Source organism: Rhincodon typus, chromosome 3 (genome assembly GCF_021869965.1).
Source record: "Rhincodon typus isolate 14 chromosome 3, sRhiTyp1.1, whole genome shotgun sequence".
Taxonomy (NCBI): domain Eukaryota; kingdom Metazoa; phylum Chordata; class Chondrichthyes; order Orectolobiformes; family Rhincodontidae; genus Rhincodon; species Rhincodon typus.
Genome location: NC_063334.1, coordinates 27841018 through 27863755, shown reverse-complemented (window position 1 = coordinate 27863755; position 22738 = coordinate 27841018). Strand labels below are relative to the sequence as shown.

The window sequence follows — 22738 nt, the reverse complement described above, 5'->3', positions numbered from 1 at the left end:
AACACTGCAATACTAGGCTGCTGCTAGTGTCGGTGCAAAGAACAAAGTGCTTACAGATGTCACAATATATCTGGCTTTAAGCCAGAAGCTGTGCATACATTGTTCAAATCAATAAAGTATGAGTATTCTGCTTTACACATATTTGGAATTCCATTCTTTTGCGACATGTAGCCGCTAGACTTTAGAATATTTGAAGCAGGATTATACAAACCCCCAAACTGCTTCCTGCATATTAAGTGGCATGAGGTAAATACCTGCTTTGCCAGCCATCTCCTTTGACAATTCGACGACTGTCAGGAAAGGTGTGCACAATGGCTGCAGAACTTGAGTAACTTATCATGGTACAGATGCTGGCAGGGTCTAAGAAATAATTATTCAGAATCTACTGGCTTGCCGTATTTTAATGCCATATTATGCAGTTGGTTTCTGGAATGATGAGAAATCATAAAAGTCAGTGTGGTTGTAATGATATCAGCAGTAAGGACTTAGGAGTAGGCTATTCAGCTCCTTGGGCTTGCTTTACCATTCCACACCATGGCTGATCATGTACCTGAAGGCTGTTTTCATGCACTATCCGCACATCCCTTGAGGTTATTTATCTAGAAATTGATTGATGTCTTTTCTTGAACATACTCGATCTTTGGTCTTCCAAACCCTCTGAGTTAAAGCATTCCTCCTCCCAAAGCTCTAAGTGCTTGCCCCTAATATTCTGAGATTGTGTCTCCTGTTTCTATATCACCCCTCCTCCAAAACCAGGGGCAATACCTCTTCTGCATCTACTCTGCCTAGCCCTTTAAGAATTTTGTAAATTTCTATGAGATCGTTTCCCATTCTTCTAAACCCTGGTGAATGCAGCCCAGTCTCCCCTGGACAATCCTGCCATTCTGAGAATTAGTCTGTTGAATCCTGTTGCAATTTCTCCATTGGAAAGTATATCCTTCCATTAGTAAAAACACCAAAACTGCACACAATGCTTCAGGTGTGGTCTTACCAAGGTTTTATATAAGTACTTTGTAGTTGCTAGCTGCCCCTGCATGTTAGCTTTCTTGTGAATATTCATAATATATTACTTATATTTGAGAACTCCAGGTTCTAAAGTAGAGGAGAAATGGCTTTTAGTTTTCAGGCCTGTGAAGATCTGACCTGTATGGTTTTCAAAGGTCATTTTGAACAGGGAGTTCAAAGTTTGATTTATAAGAAGTAATTTGATGTTAGCTAAAATGACTGGAGAGAGAATTGGTAAGGTGTTTACTGATTTGGGTTTTATGACTTCCAGAGGGAGGAGGCCAGAAGCAGGTTCATACAGAGAAATGTTCTTCTCAGTACCAATAGCTGCAGTCTCCAAGCCATCACTGCTGGGGAGAAGACTTGATCAGCTTAGAAATGTGAGAAGAGATCTCTAGAAACCACAGGCGGTGGAGGTGCCAGAGCTGAAGTCCTCCAAGGTTGTTGGAGACAGAAGTTAGCACTTTGTCTATCCAAGAGACTCTTAAAATATTACCCAAAGAAAATAACGTTTAGTAAATGTGCTACAATTTGCCAAAAGGAAACCGATTATAGCTGTACCTTAGCATGATGATAGAAGTGATTCACCAATAAGGTTTGAGTGTCCCTAAGGTTTCTGCTAGGATAAATGTGATTTTAACATAATGAGATTGTTTTAGTAGTTCTTGAATAGTGTAATACAATTTGTGTTTTTGTTTTTGAGAATGTCTGCTGACACTCTGAAAATACTGTCAGTGCGCACGTACAAAATGCAAATACGCTGTAACTTTGCTAATGACATTGTTTTTTCCCATTTCCTCAGGAAACACGGACTTTGTCTTTTGGGTAATAAACCTTTTTAATACTTTTATGAATTGCCTCTTGTGAATTTGTTCAGTCACTGATCTCTGTGGTAGATTTATCCAGTGTTATTGTCTGCCGGGACCATAATGGCTTTTAGTGACATATGAACAAGAACACTATTTGGTGCACCAAAACTTCCCAATCTCTAACCTTTAAGAAAAACTCTGCATTTTTGCTATTCCTATCAAAGTGGCTAACCTTTCAATTATATTCCATCTGCTCTGTTCTTCTCCACCCAGCCTATCCAAATCTTGTTGAAGTCTGTTTTGCATCGTAAATTTCCTATTTTCTATTTATTTCTTGTAGAGTGCTAATGAATTTAGGTATAGTTAAGAATTCATGGGAGTTTTTTTCTGTCTTTTTAATTGCCATAGAGCTTAAGCTCTTCTGTCCAGCACCCACAAACTATGATTCATTTTGGGAGGAAATGTACAAAGGAAGCATGCTATTTAAAAGGAATGATGGCAGAACTTGGCAGAGAGGGATCTTGCCTTGGCGGGGGGTACATGGATCATAAAAATGTTAGCATACATGTAGAGCAAGTGATTAGGAAGGCAAATGGAATGTTGTTATTTATTGGAAGGGGCATAGAATATAAAAGCAGAACCTTGCTGCCTACATTACTTTTGGGCAGACTATACTTGTGTAAAGCAGATAGATTGTTGGCAACGTGAATCACTGACAAAGTGGCTTGAATTGTACTTGCAGTTAAAGATATCATCTAACTTTTCTAAAATAATTTGTTTTTCTTAGAATTTTGTGTTGCACTTTATAAATGTGTTTAAAAGTTCCTGTGCTAACCACAACACGTGACCTTCTCTGGTCCAGCAAAGGCCAGGTCCTGACGTTCCAGATTAAGATTAAGATGCTGCCTATGCTTAATTCTGTAATGGTTGTGTTCAGGCAAAATTTAATTTGCAAGCTAACACTTGAACAAGTGTTTGCTTCTCTGAGGCCATCAATTTCCCCACAATAATCCTTAAACATTCCTCTGCCTTTAAATAACTATTAGCTACATAGAGAGCACTGTGCAATTTGATTTTTTTCTTCTTTTCTTCTTCCCAATTTCTCTTTTAGGCATTTGAACACATTGGCTGTTTAAACCATTTGGTAAAATTCTTATTCCTACTTGACAAAGAGGAAGTCTGGAAATTAACGTGGGCAGTCTGATCAGTTGTACCTTCTTTCACACTTGTTGAGGCATTATCAAGTTTGTCTGTTTGCTAAAACACTTTCTTTTTAAAACATAAGAATTCAAATATAATACTCCGATTCCACTTTAGACAGAGGAATTTTTTTTCATAATTTGACAACAGTGCCTTCTATAAGTTAAAATGTACCTGTAGGCTACATTTGAATCCATTTGTAAAGCTGTTGATAAAACATTCCTGGATAATTAAGCTGAAGATGTGAAATGGTCAGAAATGAGAAAGTGACTCACAAAGGTTTCATATGGCTCAATTTTTAAAAAGCCACCCTCTCCCTCTTGCTTCACCCTCCTTCATGTTTAAGTGCATTGCACAAAGTGGAATTCACTCAAGCACCGAAAGTTTACAGGTTGAATTTTTGGTCATTTCAAGATTCTTCATGAATCCATCAGCCAATCCAACATGCTAAGTTTCCTAACACTCCCTGCACCTAAATCAAGCCAAATATACCACTGCTGCCTACGCAGTGCTGAGGGAATGCTGCATTGTTGGTGTTGCTGTTCCAATTAGATGAGAAATTGAGATTCTGTCTGCTTTCTCAGGTGGATGCAGAAGATCTAATTTCCTTATTTAGAAGAAGATGAAAAAGGCTTGTCTTCATGTTTATATGGCACCCTTAATGTCACAGCATTTTACAAGCTGCATTATCAAACAAAATTTCACACTGAACCAAGTAAGGATATGATGGGACTAGTGACTAAAAGCTTGTTTAGAGAGATGGGGTTTAAGAAGCACTTTAAAGGAGAAAGGAAATATAAAATGTCTGAGAGGTTAAGGGAAAAAAAATCCAGAACTTGAGGCTTTGGCAGCTGAAGGCACAGCCACGAAAGTTGCAGCAATTAAATTCATAGATGTTTAAGAGGCCAGAATTGAAATTTTAGAGTGAATTGAATCTTGGTGGATTATAGAGCAGGAGTTGACAAAAATGGGGAGGGGTGAGGCTGTGAAGGAATCTGAAAACTAGAAGAATTTCAAAGTCAAGGTAGTACTTGAATAGTGGTGTTCTATCTGCTGTTCTGACAAATATTAATCCCTCAGCCAATATCACTACACAGATTATCTGGCTAGTTGTTTTATACCTGTTTGTGGGCAAATAATATGAGCAAATTGTCTGAGCCTTTCCCACTTACAATAGTAATTGCCCTTGTAGAGCATTTCATTGGCTGTAAAATACCTTTTCAGATATGCTATGCAAATTCAAGGTCTGTTTCCACTTTTAATGGCCAAAAGTATTTTTCATACATTTAGCGATTAAGTATGCATACATCTCAATCCATTTAAATGGCCTGTTGGTCTTTAACTTTTGATTAGTATGCATTGGCTCCATACTTCATTTAGAACACTGGGCTTTTATGTCAGCTCTTCCTGTCACTTCACTGCTGTGTAAGAATTTTAGTTCTTGTAGAATTCCAGTATTCACCGTTTGAGTTTACCCCACTTTGGTAGTGTGGTTCAAAGGGCCTTAATTAGTCATAATGAATTAAATGCTATAAATAGCAACAATTCTACCACGTGTGCACTAACATTTTGCTTCATTTTCCCAAATATGGCAGCAAGTCTTTTGTATGAAGGTGGCAGCAGAGTGGGAAATGGATTATTGGTCAAGATAGTCTTAATTCATTATTGTTATATATATTTTTCTTGTTTTAGATTCATTTCAGTTGTAGTTATTTACTTAATTATATAGTTATACAGCACAAAAGCAGACTCTTCAGACCAATACTTGATACAACTTGTTGGCACGTTGTTCTGTCTTATCAACAGTACATTCCAAAAATTTTTGTATGCGTATTTTACAGTAAATTGTTCACAAAATCTCTTTCCATTGGAATCAGAGTCATACAGCGTGGTTATTTTAAATAACTTTGGGAAAAATGTTTCTTATTTTCAAATGGCTCACAAACCAATTATCTGAGGGGAGTTTTGGCCAAGGTGTTAAAACAGGCTAAATAGGCCAAAGCTAATGAGACAGCTGTTTAAAAGTCTGTATTTAACACTCTATTTTGGTCCTAATTATTGGCTGCTGTAATTTGAACTTGCCTGGATACTAAACCAGAAATCTGCATTTACTTCAAACTTGAGTAATCTAAAATGCTGTTCTTGTTACTCATACCAAGTCATGTTCACCCACCATTCTCGCACGTGCTGACCTGCACTTGAGTAATGCTTTCCCAATGTCTGTAATTGCTGCCTCTAGTTTATCTCTTTCCTCCAATTTTGACCTTCTGAGCATCCCTGATTTTAATCCTTCGTGGAAATACCTTGTGTCATATTTACAAATTAAAATGAGAAATGTGACTGTTAAATGCAGAATGAATTAAGATCAAAACAAATTTTTAACTTTTAAATTGATGCTCTGCATCCAGTTATTTCCCACTTTTGGACCTTTTTCACCTTCATGAGAAATGTTGCGATTGGGTATGTCAGAACCTATAACAAATGAGGTCCGAATTTTGCATTTGGTAGTTAGTAATTCTGAGACTCAGTGCTTGCTAATTTTGTGGTAAACCAGGCCACAACTTCTGGAATCTGCATGTGCGCATTTAAATTAAGAAGCTTGGAAGTTGTGGTCCAAGTTGCCCAGCTTTTTCCCAGGCTATGTTATAACAGAAATTGGTTGTTTTGTTTTCTTTATCTCCATCTCAAATTGCCTGTGGTACTTTTCATCTATTATTCACCAACACTAAATCATCCATGTATCCATTTAATGAATTTATGTACCAAGCCCAATCAAGGTAATGCAATACCACCAAAAGTGAGGAAAAAGGCAGGGAGAGAGGTAAGGGATCAAATCACAGTGGAATTGGATAGGGATAAAGTGGTTGATAGACTTGCCATTTAACTCACTTCACCAGCATGATCTTTGACTTGCCCATTCGTTACTTATTAAACACACCAGAAGAAGTTAGGGGAGGCAATGGCCTAGTCACATGATTGATGGACTAGTAGTCAGAGACCCAGGTAATTTCTGAGGACCTGAATTCAAATCCCACTGTGGCAGATGGTGGAATTTGAATTAAATACAAATCTGGAATTAAAAGTTTAATGATGACCATGAAACTATTGTTGATTTGCTGTAAAAATCCATCTGGTCACTAATTTAGGGCAGGAAATTGCTACCCTTATCTTGTGGTCTGCATGTGACTAAACCTCCATGATGTCCATCACTAAGAGTGGCTTAGTAGAACCACATTGAAGATAGAATTGATTGGGTATGCAGCAGATGGTGAGGGAACCAACGAGGAAAAGACATACTTGACCTCATTCTCACCAATCTACCTGCCACCATTTTTATCTGCATATGGTAGTATTGGTAAGACTGACCACCATACAGGCCTTGTGGAGTTGCAGTCCCGTCTTCACATTAAGAAATACCTTTCTTCATGTTGCATGACATTATCACACATTTGAATGGGATAGACTTCAAGCAGATCTACCAACTTAAGACTGGGCATCCCTGTGGCACCGTGGACCATCAACAGCAGTACTGTACTCCAGTGCAATCTGTAATCTTGTAGTGTGGCATATCCACTCTACCATTAGCGTCAAGCCACAAGTTTAACTTAGGTTCAATGATAATGCAGGAAGGCTTCAGGAGCAGCACCAGACATACCTAAAAATGAGGTGTGAATCTGCGGAGTGATTTCACAACCAACTGATCATATCGAAGCTCTGCAGCCCTGCTACACCTAGTCTTGAAAGGTAGTGGTCAATTCAACAATTCATTGGAGGAGAAGACTCCACAAATAACAACATCCTCAATTATGGGGGAACCCAACACACCAGTGCAAAAGGCTGAAGCATATGTAGTAATCTTCAACCAGAAGGACCAAGTGGATGCTCCATTTTGGCCTCCTCCAGAGATCCCCAGCATTACAGATGGTTTGTAGCCAATTCGATTCACTCCATGTGATATTAACGAATTGTAGAAGGCACTGGATACTGCAAAGGCTGTGACAACATTCCAGCAATAGGACTGAAGACTTTGCTCGAGAACTTGATAATCCCCTAGCCAACATGTTCTAGTACAGCTACAATACTGGCATTGACCCAACAATGTGGAAAATTGCGTAAATATGTCCTGTACACACGCACACACAATCAGCGAAGTGATGAACTGTCTCATCAACAGTGTTATCAACAAACACTTGCTGAAGAATAACCTGCTCACTGATTCCACTTAGCTCCTGACCTCATCAGAACTGAATTCCAGAGGTGAGATGAGAGTGACTGCCCTTTATATCAAGGGTACACTTGAGTGTGATGTCAAGGAGCTCTAGCAAAGCTGGAGTCAATGGGAATCAGGGGAAAAAAATATTCCATTAGTTGGAGTCATACCTGGCACAAAGGAAGATCGTTGTTGATCAGTCACGTTGGCTCCAGGGCATCTCTGGTGTTCCTCAGGGTAGACTCCTTGGCCCAAAATCTTATGCTGCTTAATCAATGGCCTGTCTCCATTGGAAATTCAGAACTGGGGGTGTTCACTGATGACTGCATGTTCAGCACTGTTCAAAACTCCTGTGAAACTGAAGCAGTCCAAGTCTAAATCTAGCAAAACTTGGACAATATCGAGATTGGGACTGAGGAGAAATAAGTAACATATGCAACACGAGTGCCAGGCTATGATTATCTCCCACAAGAGATAATTTGGCCATACGCCATTGCATTCAATGGCATTAACATCACTGAAGTCTCCAGAATCAACCTTTGTGGGGTTAATATTGAACTGGACTAGTTATTGTAAGTACTATGGTTACAAGTCCAGATCAGAGATGAATAACTCCCCACCTGACTCTCCCATCTTGTCCACAATATACAAGGCACAAGTCTTAGATCATTCCCTCTAAGCTGCACAGCTGCAAGCATGTGGAGCTGCTCCGATGTTCCCCACAAAGTGATTGGCGTTGGCAATCCCATTGCACCGTTGGTTCCTGATTCCTGAAGCTGCTGCTGAGCACAGACCTTGAAGGCCACACAACTGATAAGAAAATTAAAGGGAAAGCTGGTCATAAGTAATGGAATACTCCCCATCTGGCTAGATAGTGCAGCTGCAACAATACTTGAACGTTGACATCATCCAGCATGAAGAAGCCCTCTTGAACCAGGGTGTTCTATCTGCAAAGTGCACTAGCAGAAATTCACCAGGTTCCTTTACACCACCTAAGCCCATAACCACTACCATTTGGAAGGACAAGTGCATGGAATGGAGCTGTTGTACCTCCAAGTTTCCTTCCAAAACAGTCAGCATCCTGACTTGGGAATACATTGCCATTCCTTCAGTGTCACTAAGTCAAAATACTGGAGCTCTCTCTGATGGTATTGTGGGTGTACATACGCAAAATGGACTTTGCTTGGCAGGTACTGGCCTTAAAATGCCTCCTTTCTTGTTTAGATATAGCAGTACAGCACTAATATGAAATAGCAGGCCACAAATTTGTGTGTCACTAATTTTTTTTTCGTGCACAGGGTAACTGCATCACGTGAGTTTGTCGTTTCCAGTACATCCAAACCTTTAGCCTGAATCTCGTCCTTGAGGAATTAATGCCACTAATTTCAGATCATGATTCTACATCAGATATATTTACTACAGTATAAGTTTCACAATTCATGTTTTTTGTCTTTGAGTTATCGTTATGAAAAGGAATAAATTTCCATGTTCGCAAGTTGTCTGGTTGTCTCAAATCAATAGTGGAAGAAATATCTGGATACCCCAAACATTGAAAACATTATACTAACCATTGGTTGACTCTATTTCTTTGGTGCAGTTGACAATCTGGTTTTATGGAACATATCAGACAAAAATTAAACTAAAGTAATTTGTTATGGGACCTAGAACACACTCCATTTGAGTGTCTGCACCATGTGATTGATAATGTGAAGAGAAACCTGGAGCGTATGAGGAGTCTGTAATCCTGCTAGCCTCAATTGCCTACCCTACTATAGCGGGTCAGTCACCTGCACATATGCTAGCAGGGAATGCCTTATGATTCATCAAACTTGCCTATCCTTTTAAAATTTTCAAGTGGTGTTTTAGTAGTTGAATTATTGATTTTTACAGATATAAAATATTGCTTTATATTGCTAATTGGGTTCACAAGTTTGTGAAAAGTCGACACATACAGTGGATGGAGCACTCATTGCTGTTCCAGTGCAATACATTATGAGATCATTTGAACCTTTTATTATTTTGACAATAATTCTTATTGCAGGAGCTGTTGAGGACTCTGATCCAACTCTGCCTGTCCACTTGCTGCTGTATTCATGGATTATTTCAAAATACTAGCCAGTTCATCAAAGTCCAGGAGTGGATAAGGCCAATGTAGCATACAGTAAGATTCACTGAAATGTGGCAGAATGTGGATTGTGCCAATACCTCCGACTACATTCTAATGCCTACTTGGCATCCTTTAGCTGCTGAACATGTGCATTCAGCTTCTGAAAATAAGATTAGTGCACTTTGGCAGCTGAGGCCAAAACCCAGCTTCATTCAAGGTCCATTAAGTCAGTGTTGAAAATGCTTCTGGTGACTTGGGCAAGGCGCATTTCAAAGTATCACATATCTTAAGGAATTATTCTTCCTGCTCTATCTTTGTAGCAATATAAATTTAATTGCCTTGTTCACACAATTTTAGTTTGAAATTGTTAACCATCTCTGCTTCTACCACTTTTTATAGGCAGAGTATTTCAGATAATTATCACTTGCTGCATTATATTCTTCTATATCCCTCTCTGCATCTCTTGAGGGTGACGTGATGGCAGTTGGTTAGCACTGCTACCTCACAGCACCAGGGACCTGGGTTCAATTCCAGCCTTTAGTGATTGTATGGAGCTTGCATGTTCTTCCCATGCCTTCGTGGGTTTCCTCCAGGTACTCTGGTTTCCTCCCACAGTCCAAAGGTGTGCATGTTGAGTGGATTAGTCATGCTAAAAATTACCCCGTAGTGTCCAGGGATATGCAGGTTGAGTGGCTTAACCATATCAAAAACACCGCGTTGGGTTACAGGGAGGGAATGAGGGTGTGGGTCTGGGTTGGATGTTCCTCGGAGGGCCAGTGCAGACTTGATGGGCTGAATGACCTTTTACTGCACTGTTGGAATTCTTAAGTCTGTGTCCCTAAGCCTTGTACCATTCGATAGACTCTTCTCTATCTATTCCATCAAACCCTTGGTGGCTGGCATTACTCCCTGAAAGCAGGGGAAAGTTGCCAGTGGTGTTCAAAGTCATGACGGGCCGAGAAACTGTTTTGGTTTTTGTCAGAGAAATTGTTTTCTGAGGCAAGAAGGTAGGTAATCGTTTTAGGTGGCTGGCAGAAGAACCAGAGGTGATATGAGGAAATATTTTCTAACACAGCAACTTCTTACGATCTGGAATGTGTCGCCTCAAGGGAGATGGAAGCGAATCAATTCTTTTTTAAAAAATCTTTTTCAAAAGGGAGTTAGATAAATACTCTGAAAGGAGAAAGATTTGTAAGGCTATGGGGGAAAAGACCAGGGGAGTGAGAATAATTGCTAATAACTCTGAAATATTTGTCACAGTTACGATGTATTAACACTGATAACATGTTGCAGTAGTATGCACTCACTAAATAGTGGTTGGGAACATTGATCTAGGGTTCTGTGTCTCAATACACTCCTTTAACGTTTGCAATAAGTGGGGAAATTATTATTCAGGGAACTGGTTTGATAAGAAAGAGACGTATTGTTAACCTTTTGATTTTCTGTGCAAGTTCTATTTTCAGTTTATCAAACTGGAATTGTCAATTAATTGTATAATATGGCATGGGAAGAATTCCATATGATGCCTTGGATAAAACTGCTTTATTGTGAGGTACCAAGGTTTTCTTACATGAAGAGTGAAAGGAGGTTTAATTCTGAAATTTCCATGGCCAGTTTGAATGCATAATCTACAGTTTCAGTTGGAATCCATCAATTGGTTCCCACTGCAAGGAAACTGCAGAAAAGTCAGATTTCCTACTTCAGGGATGCACCAGATGTGATGGCCTTGAAATGTTCAGCCAGTAATTAATCTTCTATTCCCTTTATCAGGGCCACTGAGTTCAGCTTTCAAACATAATCTTTTGTTTGAAAGAAATAGCTGTGAGAAATGGATTAACCATATATTTTTAGAATTGACTGCTGTTATCTTGTAGTTTTGCTCCAATGTAGGCACCATCCAGTTATATTTGGGCTATTTTATTCTGGACAAATATTTTTAAATTGCCCTCGGTATTTTTTTGTTTAAATTTGACAGAAAGATAACTAGGAAGTAGTGTGATCACACTGTGCATGTGTACATTCTTTATTGAGCACAATACCCCTCTTAATTCAAAGTCAATTTTTAACTCCGAAAAAGACTTGATTTAATACTTTGTGAATTGGTTTATAGGGGAAGCTGTATTTATAGTCCACACTGGTTTACTGAGTCTTAACATTGTTCATGTCCAAGTTTATGGTCTTGCTTATCATTAAGTTTTATTAAGTTCTTTAAATATTTGAGGATGTTGCTTTACTGGAAACTACTGACATTGTTTTCAGTGTTAAAGTCAACCTGGGAATTAGGGAACTTATTTATAAAATGAGTGGTGTTCATATGTTAACTTGCTGTCTTCTTACAAAGCAAAACTTTAGCTTTGGGGTTGGAGATGTGAATTATGTGCAAGTTATGCTTTCTAAAAGATCAAAGAAGAGGGGAAACTAGATGAACGAGGAGAAAAGAGGATCATGCTGATAGAATGAGGTGAAGAGGAAAAGGAGGAGACATTTGTGGAGCGTAAAGAGCAGAAAAGATCTGTTGAGTCCAGTGGCCTGATTTCTACTGTACATGCTATGCAACAATACTTAGAAATACCTTCACTGTCTGAATGACAGCAAACATGCATATGAACATACGAACTCGGATCAGAAGTGGTCCATTCAGGCCCTCAAACCTGCTTTGCCATTCAATAAGATCAATGTGGCTGATCTGTTTGTTTTTAATCCTATATTCCCATTTATTCCAATAACCTTTTGATTCCCTTGCCTGATAACCTGTCTACCTCTTCAAAATATTTAAGATCTTGCCTCCAACATCTTCTGAAGCAGTGTTCCAAATTTGCGTAATCGTCTGAGAAAAGAAAAGGAAATCCCTAATTTTTAAACAGTGACTCCTAGTTCTGGACTCAGTCACAAGAGGAAACATCCTTCCCACATCCGGCTTAACATAGCCATTCAGGATCTTTTATACTTCATTTAAGTCACTTCAAGCCCAGTCTCTCCAACCTTTAAGCAGTTTAAGAAGCTTGCCATTTTTGGGTCAAGGCATGGGTAATAAATGCTACATTTCCTGTAACTCTCAAATTCCAAATGTGAATTTTAATAAAAATCTGAGACATCATACCTCCTTGTGAGAACTTGTTCCCCAATGTATGTTTTTGAGCTTGTGAATTACTTGCACAAAGCAAATCTAGGGCAACTAAAGCTTGAGGCCAGCTTGCTGTTTAGCTCAATCATTATAGGTTTTGACTTGATTATTGATGTAAAGACATGAGTGTATATCACCAGAGGCAAGTGAAGAAGGAGCCGTCCTCTTTTAAAGAAAAAGCATTCAGGTATAACAAAGCAACACAAAAAATAGTACCTCTGGATATGGCAAGTGCAAGTTTTTAATGCGCTTTCGTGTGGTTGGAATCAATCACGCATGTTCCAGGTCTGGCAGTGTCTACGGAAAGAAGGCAGAGTTAATGTTTTGGGTCCAGTGACTCTGCTTTCACTCCATAGATGCTGTCAGACCTGCTGATTTTGTGCAGCAATTTTTGTTTCAGATTTCCAGCATCCACAGTTCATTGTTCTACTTTACATTATAATCCAGGATTTAATAAATTAATCCATGTTAGCTACACCAAAACAAATGTGTACATTTTAAATGGTTTAGAGGACCATGGTGCAAATTGTCCTGTGAATGGAAGGGGAGCAGTGTCAGAACTAATGATATGGTTCTAAAACGTTGTGAAGTTCTTCAGAGTTTCTGTAAATATTAAGAAACAGCAGATTTCAAAAGTTGGTACAGGGATGGTAGTACACTATCCCTGGGGTATTGGGACTGCTTCCGGGGAAAGGGGCACATGTACAAAATGGACAAGTTGCACTCTAACAGATCCAGGATCAATCGTAGGGCAAGATTGGGTGGATATAGATGACCTGTTTTCCCTGGCTGGTGACCCTAGAACCAGGAGGCATACTGTGAGGATAAGGGGCAGGCTATTGAAGATCGAGATGGGAAGCTTCTTCACTCAGAGGGTGGTGAGCCTTTGGACATCTCTGCCCTGGAGGGCTGTGGAAATTCAATCATTGAGCAGGTTCAAGGCAGAAACCAATAGGTTTCTGGAGACTGACACTAAGGGATGTGGAGATAATGCAGAAAAAAATGGCTTTAAGCAGATGATCAGTTATGATCCAGAATAGCAAAGCAGCTTGATGGGTGAATATCGTACTCCTGTACCTATTTTCTAAGCTGCAAAATCTTCATGCTGCATGGTTAACTCATGCCTTTTGGAGAGGATTTGCAAGATTTTGACATTGGACAGTAGAAGAGAGCAACACTGAGAATTAGAAATATCCCAAAGATTAAGGCACATGACTGACGAAACATTCTTTTCCGATGAAAGTTGTTAGGATCTGGAACACTGTTCCTGAAAATCTGGTGGAAACTGGTTCCATGAATAATTTTTCAAAAAGGATTATGACAGATGAGGAAGGTGAGGAATTTGATGGCTACAGACAAAAACAGAGTTGTGGGTCGAAGCACAGCTTCTCTTTCTGCCACAAGATGTAGGAGCAGAAGTAGGCCATTTGGCCCATTGGGTCTGCCATTCAGTATTATTGATAATCCAATAATCTTCAACTCCATTATCTTGCCTTTCCCATAACCCTTAATTTCTTTACTGATTTAAAAATCTGTCTATTTTAGTTTTGATTGTACTGTTCAATTTAGTCTTGACAGCCTTCTGCAGTAAAGAGTTCCACGGATTTACCATTATCTGAGAGAGAAGATTTCTCCTCATTTCTGTCCTAAATGGACATCTCCTTACTTGGAGATTTATACCCTTTGGTTCTAGACTGTACCATACGGAGAAAGAACTTCTCCGCACCTACCCTGTCATGTCCGTTAAGAATCTTTTATGTTTTAGTAAGGCGTCCTCATTCTTCTGAGGTCCAATGAGTATAAACTCACCCTCCTAATATTTGATTCCCTGGATTAACCTAGTGAACCTTCCCTGGATTGCTTCTCGTGCCTGTATATCTCTCCTTAAATAAGGGACCAGAACTATTTGTATATTCCAGCTGTAGTCTCACTAGTGCCTTGTATAATATTAACAAGACCTCCTCCCTATTTTTGTACTCCATTCCCTTTGAAGTAAAGCCCAATGTTCCATTTGCCACTGTATTACCCATGGAACTTGGATGCTAGCTTGTGATTCAGGCGCTAAAACCCCCCAAAACCCTCTGTGCTGCAGTTTTCTGCAGTTTCTCCCCATTTTAAACAATATTCGTCTCCTGTATTCTTCCTGCCAAAGTGCATTACCTTGCATTTTCCCACTTTATATTCCAAGTTTTTGCCCACTTGCTTAACCTGTCTATATCTTTCTTTAGACTCCTTATATCATCCCCACTACTTGCCTTCATACCTATTTTTGTCACCTGCAAACTTGGCGATAGTACATTCACTTCCCGTCATGTAAGTCATTAATATAAATTGTAAATAATTGTGGCTCCAGTGCTGATTCTTGTGGCAGTTCATTAGTTTCAAATTGCCATTCTGAAAATGCCTCCTTTCTCCCAGCTCTGTTTCTTCCATTACTCAGCCCATCCTCTATCCATGGTAATATACTACCCCAATATGTGCCCTTATATATTAAACAGGCTTAAGTGTGATATCTTGTAATATCTTGCCTTTTGGAAATGCAAATATATACATTTACTGGTTTCCCTTTATCTACCCAGTTTGTTACCTTTTGCAGGAGCTATAATAAATTTTTCAGGCATGATTCCCCCTTCGTGAAGCCATGCTAATTCTTCTTTGATTATATATGTCTTTTTAAACCCTCTACTATTACTTTTCTCATATCTTCCCAACAACAGGTGTAAAGCTAACTGGCCTCTAGTTACTTCTTATTTTGTTTCCCTCCTTTTTGGAATAAGTAGTTCACTAATCCTCTGGGGCTTCTCCAGAATCCAAGATTCTTGGAAAATTACTACCAGTGGAGCGAACATCCCCGTAGCTACATTCTTCAAAATCCTTCCATGCAAGTCCAGGAAACTTATCGGTCTTTAACCCCATTAGGTTCCCTAGGAATAGTTATTGTTTATTTCTTCTCCACTTTAGCCACTTCATTATTGAATATATGTGGCATGCTATTTGTAGCCTGTACCATGTAGACTGGTGCCAAGTATTTTGTTCAACTTCTCCGCCATTTCTTGACTGCTATTGTTTTTGTCCCCAACCTTGTTCTCTAAGGGCCCATTGCTCACTGTTGTCTCTCTCTCTTCCTTTTGAAGAAACTCTTACTGTCTATTTTTGTGTTACTTGCTAGTTTGCTGTCATAGTTTATTTTCTCCATCTTTCTTTATTAATATATCTTTCCAATACTCTTGCACAGTGGACTGAATAGCCTCTTGCACCTCTTTAAGTATGTATGAACTGGCTTATGCCTTCCTTTAATTGATAGCGAGTAACAAGTTGCTTGAGCTGAGGGGACGCTAAGTTGCCTGTTATGGGTCATTCTGATTAATTTGACAGCTGAAGTGAGTGGTAATCCATAGCCAAGGTGCTGTTATTGGCTTGATGGCATGCTAATGGAGCTTCCCACGCTGCCCAACATGATACTATAAAGTGGGGTAATCTAACAGGGCAAGTGGTGCTCTGTGCTGGGAAGCTACAAGGGTTAAACTGGTTTAAATATGAGAATTGCTTATACAGTCACTTGGGGTCCTACCATTCAGATGCCAGTGAATTTCTGCACTTCTATAAATGGGGCACCTCTCTGCGGGAGACATCTAGTATTACTTGTATGAATTTCTAAGTGCTTTGTGTTTGGAGGCACTTCAGCATGGTGATTAGTTTCTGCATTATCCAATACCCTGCAGATTACATTTTCTTTTCAATTATGCAGAAAAATTAGGCCATCTCAACTAATTTATTTTTGGAGCCTTTACTATAAAGCTTTACTCAAAGAAAGGGAAACTTTAACAATAGTGCTTTTTATTGGACAAAGATTATGGTTATTTAAGAACTCACTGTGGTGAAATTAATCTTCCAACTTGCTACATGGCCGTGTTCCACAGAGAACTGAATTTGAATCCAGGCCATACTGATAAATGACTTTCTGCATTACTTCAGGGATTCAAAGCAAACAGAATTTGGGTGTGGAGAAGATCTGTTGTAATGCAAAGAGAGCTGTTAGCTTGCATCTAACTCCAGCTGTACTTTACAGTCAAATGTGAAAAGTGGGACAATGTTTTAGTCGAAATAATGGTAACCTGCTGCTCTGACCTCACATTGATTCCTCTCTTTATCTGCCCTGCCACCATAATTTGTTTTAAAAATCCTTCCCTGGACTGGGGGGTGGAAACAGTAGACTGATGACAAAGTTATTCAAATGGTTAATTTATTTTATTCATTCGAGAAGAGTACGTGTCACTGGCTGGGACAGCATTTATTGTCCACTGCACCACCCAACCCTATCAAAACAAAATCCCTGTTTAAAGCAGCTTTGCTCTCTATTCAACAGGTATGGGATTCGTCCAGAGAATGTGATCCTGTATGGTCAGAGTATAGGCACAGTACCTACAGTGGATCTGGCTGCTCGATATGAATGTGCTGCAGTTGTGCTTCATTCTCCCTTGATGTCTGGTATGCGTGTTGCCTTTCCTGATACCAAGAAGACATACTGCTTTGATGCATTCCCCAAGTAAGTCATTTTTCTTCTAGTGTTCACAGATAATTACTGACTGCTAGCAAGGTTAATGTTTAAAACCTTTTGTCGTATATGTTCCTCAGATTTTGTGTTAGAAAGTAGGGAGAGTGCGGATTCCTCTGGGGAATGGCCATGGCCCTGCTGCATAAGGGGGCAGCAGAAAGAGAGGAAAAACAACAGTGGTAAGAGTCTCAAATGTGAGAGGTATAACCAGGTATTTCTGCAGCCGCAGATGTGACACCACCATGGGGTGCTGTATCCTTGGTGCCAGGGTTAAGGATGTCACTGAATATCTGCAGGGCATTGTGAAGTGGTGGGGGGGCGGGGGAAGTAAACAATCAGATTGTAGTTCACATTGCGACCAATGACAAAGGTAGAAAGAGATAAGATCCTGCAACAAGAATTTGGTGAACTAGATAGATTAAAAAGCAGGACCTCAAGGGTTTTAATCTCTGGGTCACTCCTAAAGCCATATGCTTACAAGTAGAAGGTTCTTTGAATATAATCAAAGTGAGGTACAAGGGAGCACAGTAAGGCTGGATGGTATTTATTATAACGCGAGAAGTATTGCAGCAAGGCAGATAAGATGAGGGCATTGATTAACCCATCAGAACATCAAGAGACATGGTCAAGGGAGGGACGGTATTGGCAGCTTGATATGGAAACTTTAGGTGAGTTACAGGGTGGGATGTAAAAGGAGCTGATGTCACAATTTTCGTCAAGGAGTAATTATTGTAGTAAGAAGGGATGATAGCTTAGAAAGCTCCTCAAATGACACCGTAAGATAGAATTTATTAATAAAAAGATGCATTCACTTTGTTGTGTGTATGTAGATCTCCTAGACAGTTAGAGATAAAAAGACATATAAAAAGGCACATCTCAGAAATGTGGAAATGAGAGGATAATAATTGTTGAGGATTTCAATTTCCCCAATATTAAGTATCCAATGATAGGGGCCTAGGAAATAGAGGATCAGAAGGACCTTGGTGTGCATGTCTACAGATTCTTGCAGCCAACAGGACAGGTAGATAAGGTCATTAAGAAGGTATATGGGATATATGCTTTCATTAGTCAAGGCATTGATTACAAGGGCAAGGATGTTAGGATGGAGCTGTATACAATGATAGTTAGACCGCAACTGAAGGAGTGCGCAATTCTGGTTACCACACTGTGGGAAGAATGTGATTGCAGTAGAGGGGGCGCTGAAAGAGACTGACCAGAATGTTGCCTGAGCTGGAATAATTCAGCTATGATGAGAAATCAGGCTGGGATTGTCTCCCTTTTGCGCAGAGAAGACTGAAGGGAAATCTGATTGACGTGCACAACATTCTGACTGAATGGATAGGGTACCTGAAGAGCATGTTTCCTCTTAGGGAGTCATTAATCAGGGCATAGTTACAAGATAAGGAGAAGGAGGTTTAGAGAAAAGATATTGCATTTCAAATGTTCACCTAAATAACATGCAAAGCTATGGGCTAAGTCCTGGAAAATGGAGCTGGAACAGATTGATGTTTGATGACCCGCACAGGCACCATGGGCCAAAGGGCCTCTTTCCATGCTGTTGCAACTCTATGACTCACTCTATTGTTACATTTGTCCAGTTCAAGTAATGTGGTGCTACATTTAGTAAGCCTTCTGTAGCTTCAGCATAATGAAATGGTATGTCATTTACAATGAACCCCTAACAGTGCAGCACTCCATCAGTACTGCACTGGATGCCAGCATGGATTTTCTTTTTTAAATGTGTATGTGTTCTAAGGTCTTGAAGTGGGACTTGTACTAACAACCTTCTGATTCCAAGCTGAGAGTATTAACCACTGATCTATGGCTCAATTGTATTATCCTGTTGGTAGAAATATCCACAAGTGTAATGATCAGTTTTCAGGTAACCTCGAGACTGTATAACTCAGGATATCCTTCCTTCCTCATTGGAGCACTATCTGTCTGACTAAGTATTGTTGTTTTCCTGTGTTTTATCTGACATTTTGGGAGTTTATGAATTTATTGCCAAAAATCATTATGTCAGCTTCAAATTGCTTCAAACCTTCTGGATTTTTTGCCTCCTTAAGCATGATGTCCAGAATTCTGTGGATGAGGTTCATATGTTCCATGTATAAAGATCATATTTGCAGGTGTAAGAGATGCAAAATGCAGTTTTGGTATGTTGTTAGGATCCCCATAGAGATCAGTAACTTGAAAGAAACAAATTTTAGCTATTAATTAATAGCTGCATGGATCACACGAGATGTCGCATATTAAGATATTTACCGTAGTAAACAGACTAAAAACATGAATTTGTAAACATCACTCTGAGGCAAGTTGTTTGTTAAACTAGAAAGCAGAGGTTTTAACACAAATGAGAAAATACCAGCCTGGCTTTATTTTACAGTGTCCTTCAGGTAAACATTCAGTTCTTCTATAATCAGTCTAAATGATTCTTGGCTTCCAAGGATTTACTTCTAATCTTTTTCTTTCCCTGTCTGGAAACGTGTAACCCAAGAACTGACACGCCCCAAGTTCCTGGGCAACTTCTTTCTCGCACTAAGATTGGTCAAATTGTCTTGTCTTGCCTTGTTTTGTCTCCCTGCCAATTGGGTCCTTTCAATCCCAAGTGTGAGCTTTTGTTCTCATTCCAATGCAGTGAACCACAGACTTTTAGCATCTAAATTCATCCATACTGTCTTAATTTAGGCCACCTCAGACCTGGACAATTCAACTGTGTCTGAGTGTTTTTAGGTGCATCACGGAGATCTGTCTTTCAAACCCATCTCTGTGGCAATATAAATCACATGGGCCTTGTATCCAGGTGGAGATGTTGATTAGCTATTCTTGAAAACCCAACTCTCTTTCTTCTCACTAGGTGGACAGTTTGAAGTAAAACTGTTTTCACCCTGACACTTTTTTTGGGACTTTGGAGACTGGTTCCACTGTTAGCACACTGTACTTGCATTTCTCCAAGAGTAGCCTCTATGTACCTTTCTTCCCAGTAAAACTCTGTAGGCTGCCTTTAGCCTTCTAACAGTCAAACTACCCTGGCTTGCTGTCAGGTACATACCATATGACTGTTCTTCTTATCTTAAAGACAGTCCCAAAATATAACAATCTTGTAATTGTAACAATATAGATTTTAGATTCTTAAATTCAGTATACCATTTAAACTAAATTGTATGTCATCATTTATAGAATTATGCTGATTTTTAAAATGCATTTATTATTCAGCGCTACTGAAGCATGATCCTGCATTTCACGTTGCAAGAACTGAATGTTTAATATTGAGTAAACCTCAAAGTTAACCTGATTAGCTTTCTATTCTGTTTTAATGGTGGTCTCTAGGAATAGCTGAATTAAGGGATTATTAGTGGGTGCTAAAGTAGAAATAGTAACAGTGTTAAATGTAAAGTTTTGAGCTTGACTGGCCTTTCTAATAAAGTAAACCCACTGACTTCTTCACCATGACATTCAATGAATCTAAATTTTAATTTCTCCCGACAGCATTGACAAGATTTCGAAAATAGCCTCTCCAGTGCTGGTCATCCATGGGACTGAAGATGAAGTAATCGACTTCTCACACGGGCTTGCGTTGTATGAGCAATGTCAAAGGCCGGTAGAACCACTGTGGGTAGAGGGAGCTGGTCACAATGATGTGGAACTCTATGGACAGTACCTTGAAAGACTGAAGCAGTTTGTTTCTCAAGAACTGACAAATTCTTAAATGAAAGTTTAATATGCAGGGGCTTTTTTTTTGTTTTGCTATTTTAAAAAAAATCATGACTGCTTTCCATTTCTCATCGTCAAAGCATATATGCAACTGTAGTCTAACTGAGAAAAGCCTCAAAGGGCTTTGCAAAAATGAAGAACTGCCCTTAGGATTATAGAGGTTTGTAAACATAAAAATAGCGATAATTGCCAGTATTTTTACAAAATATATATATAAAACTGGAGCATGTAGTCAGTTTGTCAAATTGGTTTAGGGTGACGCTAAAAGAAATACATTTCCCCCATTCTTCTATTCAGAAATTTCAGATTAATAATGTGTAAAATATTCCTTCAATAATTGTGCACATTGTTGATTTGTGTATATTGCCAAATTGATTTGCATATCAATAAGGAACAGAATTGGATTGAATAGGCCATCTGGAATGCATCTTAGTAAATCAACTTCAATTTACATGTAGAGCAAAAATATTACTAATACTGGAAATCTGAATTTGAGGAACAGAAAATGTTGGAAATTAATTTCAGCAGGTCTGGCAGAGTCTGTGTTGCAAATTAAACTGTTGATGTTTTCGATTGTAACTTGTCAGAACCAGCTTCCAGCTTGGAATATAAAATTCTTCTTCAAGGCATCCATGCATAAATTTAAATCCTTAAACAGGATTTTAGTAATATTTTCAAAAAAATACACAATTGAAATACTTTAAAAACATGTATTAATAAAATCTAGACAATTTACATTTGATCTGAGCCGTTGCAGGAAGCTGGCCAGATATTAATGTATGAAAGCCATAGTGCATGCTGTGGTTTTTCAATTCAATAAAATAACTTGAATTTCCAACAGAGACATATGTAATGTAAATCTAATGCGATACAAGTCGTGAGACATGTAGCTGCTGAATTATTCAATAACGCTCCAGTTACGTGCTTGGCAGGATAGTGTAAGCAGGAAGTATTGTGGAGTGGGGTGGTGGTGCTGGTGGACATGGGCTCAGAATCTCGGCTTCAGAGTTGAAAGGACAAGAAATATTTACCCATTACACAAGGCTCATATCACCTAGCAAATTTGATGCAATCAAATATTGCAAGCAGCTTTCCGGATAAAGCTGGTCTTAAAATTTTCAACGCACGAGGATATATTTCAAGTGCTGAATTTACTGAGATGCTAAACTGAAAAATTGTACATACAGTTTGTTTTGCACACAATTTTAACAAATTTGTGGCCGCTCAGGTTTTGATTTTGTTTTGCTGATCATGTGAATAAACTCTGGTTTCAGATTACACATATGTACTATATGTAAATGCAAGGGAGATACGTGTTAAAACATACTTAACATCCATGACTTGAAGGAATTTTTTTTTCATTTTGCTGCAAAAACCTTTTGTAATGAGGTAGTTTTATCTTCTCCCCATCTTTTTGAGGGTAGGATAAGGAAGACTGGAGAAGGATGCCAAATCATGTTGAATTGGACACTAATTAGAGGATGGTTTTAATAAAAAGTAACCAACACACTGTAATACAGCATTCTTTTCAGGTGTATTCCCTGCTTCCCCTTCCCCCCCCCCTTCAGTGTTGCATACGTTAAGCTTTCTGAACATTATAGGGCCATGTGGAGTGAATGCATTTAAATGGAGAACGCAAAGGATTTTTTTTAAAAAGGAAGGGACAGGCTTTAACACTATGTAACTCAAAGTAGCCTTACAGAATTGCGACTTTTTTTTAAATGTGAATGTGTAAATGCTTGTAATTCTTGTATTTGAATTTTTATGCTGACGTATAATCCCATATTTCTGTATATCATGACCAAGTGCTATTTAGCAGTCAGTTGTATCTTGCCTGTGGAATAATTGTACAAGTCCGATTTATACATTCAGTGTCAAATAAGATATGGCAAGCAGGCATTGCCAGCGTTGATGCAATATGCTTTGTTCTAATAGTGCTATATTCTAAGCTTAGTACTTCAGGAGCCAAATATTAAACTCTGCTGGAGCACCCGTCTTTAAAGACTATGAAACA

General features: G+C 39.0%; 1 protein-coding gene across 1 annotated transcript in view; it reads left to right on the top strand.

The window, feature by feature from the left end:
• Window positions 1-22732, top strand: part of LOC109913890 (abhydrolase domain containing 17B, depalmitoylase) — a 53858-nt gene extending 31126 nt beyond the window's left edge. Inside the window, exons 2-3 of the mRNA XM_020513456.2 lie at window positions 16822-17001; window positions 20500-22732. Of these exons, the coding sequence (XP_020369045.1) occupies window positions 16822-17001; window positions 20500-20719 (400 nt within the window). The 3' untranslated portion in view covers window positions 20720-22732. The remainder of the gene's footprint in view (window positions 1-16821; window positions 17002-20499) is intronic.
• The last annotated feature ends 6 nt before the right edge of the window (window positions 22733-22738 follow it).